This window comes from Gymnoscopelus microlampas, assembly GCF_963454915.1.
Source record: "Gymnoscopelus microlampas genome assembly, chromosome: 17".
NCBI classification, from domain to species: Eukaryota; Metazoa; Chordata; class Actinopteri; order Myctophiformes; family Myctophidae; genus Gymnoscopelus; species Gymnoscopelus microlampas.
The window spans coordinates 26,311,380-26,321,859 of NC_139954.1; the positions used below are offsets into that span (position 1 = coordinate 26,311,380).

Consider the following 10,480-nt stretch of genomic DNA (forward strand, 5'->3'; position numbering starts at 1 on the left):
AAAAGAACAGTGAGCAGCTCAACAGCAACCATGATGGGCAAGGTTTGTCTTTTTAGCAAAGACACCATAGTATAACTTTATTTCTCACACTGTTGTCAAATGTGTTCTTGTATCCTGAGAAAAAGTGGTGGAAAAAATTGATTAAATTGTGGCCTGTATTTGCTTGTTTGCTAAATGTGGATCTCTGTTTTCCCTCCATCAGATCATCTTCTACGAGGACAAGAACTTTGGTGGCCGTCACCATGAGTGCATGAGTGACTGCGCTGACCTGCACTCCATGTTTAACCGCTGCCAGTCCATCAGGGTGGAGAGCGGCATGTTCATGATCTATGACCGCCCTAATTACATGGGAAACCAGTACTTCATGAGGAGGGGAGAGTACGCCGACTACATGCGCATGATGGGCATGAGTGACTGTGTGAGGTCCTGCCGCATGATCCCCATGGTATGGCCTAATTTATATCTTTGCTGTCGGTTGGAGACCTTCTATGTCCAACACTGTTACCTTTCAGGAAATGGAAATTCTATTCCATTTCCGTTGTTCGTCGACGACTGTTTCAACCCAACTATTGTCTCTGTCCCCATTTAGCACCGTGGTAACTACAGGATGCGTCTGTATGACCGTTTCGACATGGGAGGTCAGATGAGTGAGCTGAATGATGACTGCCCCGACCTCATGGGACGCTTCAACATGTCTGACTTCAACTCCTGTAATGTGATGGACGGTCATTGGCTGATGTACGAGCAGCCACACTACAGGGGACGTCACTATTACATGAGGCCCGGCGAGTACAGGAGGTACAGCGACTGGGGAGGTATGAGCCCCAGGATCGGTTCCATCAGGCGCATCATGGATCTCTAAAGACAGGAACGTCCTTGTGAAATGTCTCCTCTTTGCCTTGTCACACACGCTGAATAAAATGGCGTCAGTGCTCAAGTGTTTTCAGTTTTGTTCTTGCTCTCTGCTTTTGGAGGGTGCATTCTCTGGTGTAGATATAATGGGATCATGGCCTGACTTCCTAGCTCTGATCAGAGGCTTCAATAAAATACTAGCAGCATTGACACTAAACACACCAAGACTCAAGCGTTATCTATTACATTACTGCAGAAATGTCTTTGTAGTAGTCTAGAGAACTCAGTCCTGACCGTTCTAACTAGGCGTACAAACAATTGAAAATTAGTCTAGAGTAAAAAAAATGTTATTGATTTGAGTAGTACAGTATGTGTCCCTCCATAGAACATTAGAATGAACTCTCTGTTAATCATATTTACAGTGAGCATGAAAAAGACAGGTGAAAAGCTACATCTTATATTTTGCATGAAAAATAGTAAAAAAACGAATTCAAATATGTTCACAATAGTGAAAATAGTCTACAAACTCAGTCACCATGCGTCACAAAGTGGCTCATGAGTTTGTAGATCTGTTATTTTCAGAATTGTTTGCACAACACTGTTGTGCAAGAAAGTATAACATAGGGCTTAAATGGTTAATCAATTAACTTACATAATGAGAAAATATACATATTTTAAAAAACCTGCTCGATTATTTGATTAATTGAAAAAGATATAATAATCACTAAGATTGTGATTAAATAAATCACAATACATTATCGATAGTTGAGGCTCTACCTGTCATGTTGAGATGGCAAAAGAAATAAACCCCATTTTATTTTTATCAGATTACTCCAAACAGTAGCACTACCCGTGCCCATACCAGTTAAAAACAACATTGCTCTGCGTACAACATTGACTTGTCTGTTGCCCATGAGTCATGACTGTAAAAGACGAGGTGAGTACAGATAGTCACACTAGTGTTTAAAGCTGTAAGCAGCAGCATTGTGTTGATTCATTGTTAACACAATTCAGTTCACAAATGTATAAAGAGAATTGTATAGAGAGGAATTCATATTAATTTACCTCAATGAGTGTACTTTCTGTATTGGGACTTATTTATATTAGGAGGTACTAGCAAATCTAATTTAGTTTAAACAACTATGGAGGTAGCCTGGTTCAGTTCAGCAGAGAGCATAATATATTCACCGGCTTAAATTAAATTAAATTGAAACAATGCGCAAACAGGTAAATCTTTGAAATACTATTTTGAATTATGCCACTTAGATGGACCACAACATGTTAGGGAGGAAAACCGCGAGAAACGGTGCAAGAGCATTGGACCTTTTTGCCATAACAAAGATAAGGCAACAAGAGCAGAATTTCAGTTCACATCTTCCATTTTTTCCATCATTTATCTTCCCTGACTGAAAGGCTATTTCAAAATATGTTTCCAGATTCAGTTACTTGCCCTCAGCCACTGTCCAATAGGGAGTAAATGATCAGATTATTACATCAAATAATATAATATTATTAATAATAATAATTTATTAATACATAATACTTATTGTAGAGACTGTTATGGTACATACTAGTACAGACTTATGCGACCTTGTGGTCATTATTTATTTTTCAGGGCATCACAGCAACACACATTTGTACAACAGAGGGTTGAGTCATGTTCTTCTTTCAAAGTTTGCGGGAGGGGCCGTTTTGCACAAAATGCCACAAATCATGAACCAATTGCAATGAAACCTAACACACACTGCCAGTAGGCCAAGAAAGAACCTCCATCCCAAATTTGCAGTTGTATCTGAATGATACTGTATATATATATTTGAACCACCAGAGGGCAGTAGAATAATTAGCAGTAGTACACAATCACAGATAACCCTGATCATTCCAATATTGATATCAGAAAAGGTCCACAACTGGCGAGACTTATATTGAGAGATCATATTATTACATTATTGATAATCTATAGTTGTGACAGGTAATGACAGAATGAGCATCAATGTACAGTATGCTCTATTCATTCCTCTGTAAAAAAAATACTGTATACGGTGAAAGATAATACAATAAGCAGGTGTGCTGACAGACAAAGGAATTGTCAATTGAAGAAGAAATGGTTGTACTTTTTTTTTTTTTATGTCTTTGGGCAAAATTATGAAATCTATAACTAAATAAGTTTAATGAATTAATTATTAATAAAAAACAAAGAAACAGAATACAATTACAACTATTGTATGGTCAAACAGATTGATCCAAATATCAGCTATTATGTTCGTGGAATTCAGAGTAAAACAGGCTGAGTTATAATTAAATGAAAGTCATGAAAAGCTTATTTTACACTTACAAAAGGTAAGTTGTATGAATAGTGTACATGGAAATTCATCTTTCGATATGAACATACTTCTGTATATTTGATTTTAATACGCTTACACTTATAAGGACTTGCTGTTTTGAGGGAATGTTTATGTGTTTTGAACAAAATAAAACTACTGGAGTTGCTTTATTTCAGTAATTGTTCATGTCTGAAACAAAGACCCCCCTTCAGAACACTGGACCAATCCCAAACACTAATGAGAACATTACTTATATTAATCTCTTCAGGGGGGCACTGTGGCAAGTGCAAAAGATCAGGGGCTATTACAATATGAATGACACATGCAGAGTTTGCATTTTGCATTCACTATACAGTATATGTGACAGGTGTGTCTTCAATGAGCTGGATTGACCACACAGGGCAAGGCAGAGTCCAAACAGCTAACATGGGTGAGGTAAACACTAATGAGAACATTACTTATATTAATCTCTTCAGGGGGGCACTGTCGCAAATGCAAAAGATCAGTGGCTATTACAATATGAATGACACATGCAGACTTTGCATTTTGCATTCACTATATATGTGACAGGTGTGTCTTCAATGAGCTGGATGGACCACACAGGACAAGGCAGAGTCCAACCAGCTAACATGGGGAAGGTAAACTGAACTGCATTAATTAATTCTTCATTACAATTCTTGAGTTTATTGTTTGTTCATCATTCATTTGATGATCTTGAAACTTATTTGAAATCATTGTGAGTTTATTTCATAATGTAGTCTAGTTAGTAAGCGCTTCATCATGCAGTAACAGCTCTATTAAATAATAGATATTGGATATTTGTACAAATTATAGCATGATGTATGGATTTGGCGTATTGTAGAAAATGTAAGACAAATTTATATAACTGTTATACTGTAATAGCAACATATCATTATATTGTCTAGATTATCTTCTATGAAGACAAGGACTTTAGTGGCCACCATTTTGAGTGCACCGATGACTGCATGGACCTGCATTGCCACTATAACCGCTGCAACTCTATCAAGGTGGTGAGTGGACGCTTCATGATTTATGAAAAACCTGGTTACATGGGAAACCAGTACTATTTGAAGAAGGGAGAGTACCCTGACTACCACTGCTGGATGGGTGTTAACGACTCCATCAGCTCCTGTCGCCACATCCCCATGGTAAGCTCTATTTCTTGGGAAAAACCGAATTACATACTTAACCACTTAACCAAATTTAAGGTTGAAAGTGGTTAAATAAGATAAACAAGCTTTTGGAAAAAAATACATAATTGAGCTGTAGCATCATGTGACAAAGTATCTCTAGTAGTCTGTAAGGGCTTTTAAGTCTTTTCTCTGGCATTTTTTTATTGACATTGGCTGCAGCAATTGAAATAAGATTATATTCATGACTAAATGACAAGTTGTCTATCTTACTGAGTAATGCACTTGTACCATTCACAACCAGGAACCCGGGTCATTCAACATGTGTCTGTACCAGAGGATAGAGTTTGGCGGTAAGATAATGGCTCTGGTGGAAGACTGTCCCTGCGTCATGGACCGCTTCAACATAAACAATATCTTCTCCTGCAACGTAAGAGATGGCAACTGGATCTTCTACGAGAACCCAAACTACCAGGGGAGGATGTACTTGATAAGGCCCGGCGAGTATATGAGATTCAGCGAATGGGGTGGCAGAACCGCCAGAGTGGGCTCCATCAGACGCATTATGGATTATTAAGCCTTAAATCTCTCTGCTGGCCACCATACTCTGTATTACATCATCATCCTACCTCCAGGAATAATTAAGACATGAACTTGGATCCTAAAAACTATCAAATTACAATTTGAATAATGGTCTGCTCTGAGTCTCTGACCCTAAACTTTGGGACTGAAGAGATATCCTGTTGGAAGCATACAAAAAGGAGTCATCGGACAAACATTACCAGGTCTTTGCCCTTGTTCTGATCAAACAGATACTGCTACAATAAATTAATTACAGGTCAATGAATTCGACGGCTTTTTACCTCATTTACTGTATTGCCATTAGTTATAATAATTCATAGTTTTATTATTTGTTTTAAGCATTGGCTTCATCATACATCACTTAGTAAAAGTCACCCAATGTCAATCAATTCAATTCAACGCTTCCTACCGTAAACGTTCATAAAAACAAATGATACTGAAGATCTTATTATTCTATACGTTGTTGGCCCATACTATCCAAACAGTAAAAAGTTATTATATCTTGTATTATTTTACTGCCATATGCACTGTACAGTCCCTATTACACATCTGTCATATATTTGCTGAGACTGTGGAGTGTGAACTGTACTGTATCAGTCCAGTGTGCTGTAGTGTTTTCGAGGAGAATTGTGATGAATATAGGGAATGAACAATAAATCATTGCGCAGTAAGGGCCATCTATACATAAACAGATTTTTGCACCCACAGACCCCCACCCCTGATCCATCATCACTATGAGGGATATATTTGAATAACAATACTTTATGCTGTGCAATCACACAGCTGCCCTTTTATTTCTTTTTTATAAAGGACAGTGGCTTGGCCGAGGGACAGCACTGAGCAGTAATACAGCCTGATGCCATCATGACCATGGGGAAGGTAAAGAATAATGACATTTATAATTTTACCCTCTTTTATAGATACATATTTGACTTTAGAAGAAAAAAAAGTGTTTCTCACGAGAGCTTTGTGTCTTTAATCTACAAGACAGTGGCTTTACCTCTGAATTATAATGCATACAATTCATTGAACATTAGAGTGCACGTGTGTGTGTGTTACAGATCATTTTCTATGAAGACAGGAACTTCCAGGGACGCTCTCATGAGTGCAGCAATGACAGCGCCGACCTTCACTCCTACTTCAATAGGTGTAACTCCATTCGGGTCGAGAGCGGCTGCTTCATGGTCTATGAGAGGGTCAACTACATGGGAAACCAATACTACCTGAGGAGGGGAGAGTACGCTGATAACCAGCGCATGATTGGCATCAATGACTGCATCAAATCTTGTCGTATGATTCCCCTGGTAGGTGACAAAGACACAACTGGACTGACCATGTCACTTTCCGGAAATCTGTCAATTTCAGCGAGCGACACGGGCATGTGGCGTATTGGCCTAACATAGCCCTGGTGCATGGGAATATATTTTTATGATACAGCACATTATGTAATTCTACAAAATACTAATAATAATAAATACATCTTAATGTGACTATACATTTTATGAATGTGCATAATGCTACAATTCTTTGCTCTCCAGCCATAATGCCCAGACAGTATTCATGTAATCCTCCATTGATCATAAATCATTTCCAGGACAAGAAAGAGTCAGCTGAAATGTTTAAATGTTATTGGTCTACCCAATAGAATGCATATTGCCTTTTATACATATTTGGTCAATCAAATATAGACATTAATTTGAAAGACATTTAAAAGGAACCAGAATAGCCTTGAATACCATTCACAATTTCATGTTAGTAACTGTGAGTCTGCGATTGTGTGCCAGCATCGAGGCTCCTTCAGGCTGAGGCTGTACGACCACGCTGACCTGGCTGGACAGATGCTCGAGCTGGTTGACGACTGCCCTAATGTCCAGGAACGCCTCCGTACGTCTGACATCAGCTGTAATGTGATGGACGGCCACTGGCTGATGTACGACCAGCCCAACTACAAGGGCAGGGCATACTACCTGAGGCCCGGAGAGTACAGGAGATACAGTGATTGGGGTGGTGTTAGCCCCAGGGTTGGGTCCCTGAGAAGGATCTCTGACTTCTAATTCTAATTGCCTCTCTGTCTTCAATAAACATTGACCAAACAAAACATACACCTCTGGTTACGTCAGTCTCATTCTATGGCCTAGTTGAAATTTGTAGAGTGTTCTGTGTATGTGTGAGGCAGAAGAAACAGACGTTTCTGCACTATTTGATTTAAACTGCTACTACTTCAAACTACTCTAAACACGTTGTTATATGCCAGTAAGATAATGATAATTCAAATATGGTATATTATACATAATATTTAAACCACATTTAAATTACCATTATTTAAATAATATTAAAAACATAATTGTACTTATACTGTACATTATAGTTGAATCCCTGGCTTATTACGGAAAACATTCCAGAGCTGTGTAATTTAATTGTGCAGTCAGTAGAAGGTGCAGTCAATTTGAACTGTAGGCTACATCTTAAACAGGAAAGAAAAATATGAACCAGAAAATATGAATCAGAAAATGTCTTTGAAATGCTGCACGACATAATGTACTACATAATATGCATACTATGTAGTTACAAGTAATAACAACAATTAATATATTCTAATGTATTATATGTTCTATAAATAACTGCAATTGTCTAGATTTTTTGACTAATGTTAAATTTATGTTTTCCATTTCATCACTCAAAATGTCTCTAAAAGGAATGAACAAAAAAAAAGAAATCCTTTTGAAATTAAATAGATGTAATCTAAAAAATATCATAGCTCTGTGGGACTTTTGAAGTGCCACAGAGCTATACAGTATATGGTATATACAGTACTATAATATTTACCAGTGGTTCTCAAAGTGGAGTCCAGGGACCCACAGGGTTCCTTAAGGGAATTCTAAAGTGACCCTTAGAGGTCTGTGAAGCTGAGAGCATACAAATGGAACCAAATGGACCCATAAGGGTCCATTTGGTTCCATTTGTATACTCTCTGAGTTATTGAGGTCCTTAAAAATAAAAAGGTTTGAGAACCACTTGTATAAACTGTATCTGTTATGGTCCATATTAATGTACTGACTCTGTACAATATCTGTACAGATAGTCCAAAAGAACATACTGAGATAGTCCAAAAGAACATACTGACTTGGTATGTCATACAATATCTCTTATGGTCCAAATTAATGCAATGACTTGCTATGGCATACAGTTATGTGTTATATTATGGTCCAAAATAACATACTGAGTTGTTATGGCTTATACAATATCTATTATGGTCCAAATTAACCGACTGACTTACTATTGAATATATCTATTAGGGTCCTTGCAGTGATGGAATAATAACAAAACATGCCAGACATTATTACCATAGAGTTCATATTACCCACTGAAGTTAGAGCACATTACTTGTTTGTAAAAGGCCCCAGCTAGAGGGAAACTCTTCTGTGTTCTGCCATATGCATCACAATTTCTGAATGTACAGAATACGACATCTGTTCATCCACAGAGTTAAGTAACACAGAGGTTCAACTGTAGGGTACAAAGTAGCCAGTAGATTCCAGGACATATGTACACGTCTTTGACTGTGAACAGTTCAATTCAGTGTTAATCTTGCATTAACCGCTAAACTAAACTACTTCCTATTACAGCTACAGCCAAGTGAACTCCAATGTGATACATTTCGGAAATAAAACAACATGTTTTCCATGTGATATAACTCAGCTATGATTCAAACAATAACATATGGCTGTGGTAGACCAAGGGAATTGTAGTCCATTAACACATCAGATATGAAACATTTGAGTGTAGGGAAGCTGAAGAGATGGTCAAAATTAAATACATAGACATAAGTTCAATTAAAATCTTGGCACATACAGTACATTGGCACATACAATACAAATCATGACAAATTAAATTGTTCAGTTGAGTATATATAGCTTAATAGCTTAACAGTTCTATATGTTTATTTGCATACATGAGGGCTGCCAATGCAGACCACTAGGGAGAGTGAATGGCTTCCTGCTCAGTTACGGAACATATTTAATGCAAAAGGGGTGTTCCATATTGTTCTGTAGCCATTGTCCATTGGATGTGTGGATACCATACTAGTCTTTTCCTTTGTCCATGCATGTCAAAACACCAAACCAGTTAATTATTTATCCCTTTTTTCAAATACAAATCCATATTTCTGGCTCAATGTTGTGCTGTCACAAAAAGGTAAACATGTGCTAGTAGCCTTCAATTATAACTATGTGAGCATTTGAATAACAATACTTTGTTTGTCAAGAGGTAGAGTATAAAAACCACTGAAAACATGTGGAGTCTCTCCAGTGGAGATCATGGGCAAGGTAAGTAGGACTTATTTTCCTCTCTGTCAAAATGAACTGTAAGCTGTGTCACTATCCTGACTAATTTGCTCTCTGTATTGTTTTATTTAGCCTATGATACAGAACTTTATTCTTTTTTCCACCAATTTTCAAACACTAAATACAATATTTTAAGCTGTTGCTCTTGACTTTTATTTCCAATATGCAGATTATCTTTTACGAGGACAGGAACTTCCAGGGTCGGAGTTATGAGTGCGGCAATGACTGCACAGACCTTCACTCATACTTCAGCCGTTGTAACTCCATCAGGGTGGAGAACGGCTGCTTCATGATCTACGAACGTCCCAACTACATGGGCCATCAGTACTTCATGAGAAGAGGGGAGTACGCTGACTACCAGAGATGGATGGGCTTCAGTAGTTGTATTCGTTCATGCCGCATGATTCCAATGGTAAGCACCCATCATTTGATGTCACAAGACATAGCCTAAGCATAACCAGAGGAACTGTTGCCTCATAATCTGGATTTAATTTAATACTTTGAATATAACATAGATACATATTGCACATATTGTACATAATATACTGTAGTTCTCATTTGTGCTGGAATTGATGTATTATTCTTTACATTGTGATTGTCTTTTTCTCTATTGGTTCCACAGTATCGTGGTTCATATAGGATGCGTATCTATGAGAAGGCCGACTTCAGTGGTCACATGATGGAGTTCATGGATGACTGTCCCTGTGTGTCTGACCGTTTCCACCATCGCCACGTCTACTCCTGTAACGTTATGAATGGCTACTGGATCTTCTATGAATACCCCAACTACCGAGGAAGACAGTACTTACTGAGGACCGGGGAGTACAGGAGATACCGTGAATGGTGTGCCACCTGTGCCATTGTCGGCTCCTTCAGAAGGGTCACTGAATTTTAGCCATTTTGCTAATACTTGCTGTAAATACCTACCCTTTAGTTTATTAAAGATGTTGAATTTTTAACCAGCTTTTGGAATTTGTTTTCTTTGCTTGCCTAAGATTGTCTCCTTGCCTCTCATCTCTCTCTAGTGTATCAAAAGTACATTAATGATAGGCTACATACATTTAGTGGGGTACTGCAATGCTTTTACTTTGCAACCTTTAACCCACTTTGCGACCTTTCACCATTGCAGTTGTGTCTGCAATGGTGAAGTAATTAAGCCTTTAAGTTAAGATGGTTCACAGAAAAGGGAGCTTGACACCTATTGAGCAGGATTCCAGTCTATCACAAG

At 38.0% G+C, this 10,480-nt stretch overlaps 3 protein-coding genes across 3 annotated transcripts; all 3 read left to right on the forward strand.

The window, feature by feature from the left end:
- Positions 1 to 235: 235 nt before the first annotated feature.
- Positions 236 to 6,963, forward strand: LOC311064380 (gamma-crystallin S-1-like; the record flags this gene model as incomplete). Its single annotated transcript, XM_084084211.1, has 5 exons — positions 236 to 445; positions 590 to 857; positions 5,754 to 5,788; positions 5,971 to 6,213; positions 6,694 to 6,963. The coding sequence occupies exons 1-5, from the start codon at positions 251 to 253 to the stop codon at positions 6,961 to 6,963; spliced, it is 1,011 nt and encodes a 336-aa protein (XP_083940337.1). The 5' UTR covers positions 236 to 250.
- LOC311064124 (gamma-crystallin S-1-like) lies at positions 3,806 to 4,904 on the forward strand (the record flags this gene model as incomplete). Its single annotated transcript, XM_084083890.1, has 3 exons — positions 3,806 to 3,814; positions 4,103 to 4,345; positions 4,632 to 4,904. 3 exons carry the CDS (start codon positions 3,806 to 3,808, stop codon positions 4,902 to 4,904), a joined length of 525 nt encoding a protein of 174 aa, XP_083940016.1.
- A 2,262-nt stretch (positions 6,964 to 9,225) lies between the features above and the next one.
- On the forward strand, positions 9,226 to 10,147 carry LOC311064381 (gamma-crystallin M2-like; the record flags this gene model as incomplete). The annotated part of the gene is made up of 3 exons (XM_084084212.1): positions 9,226 to 9,234; positions 9,422 to 9,664; positions 9,875 to 10,147. The coding sequence occupies 3 exons, from the start codon at positions 9,226 to 9,228 to the stop codon at positions 10,145 to 10,147; spliced, it is 525 nt and encodes a 174-aa protein (XP_083940338.1).
- Between the last annotated feature and the right edge of the window lie 333 nt (positions 10,148 to 10,480).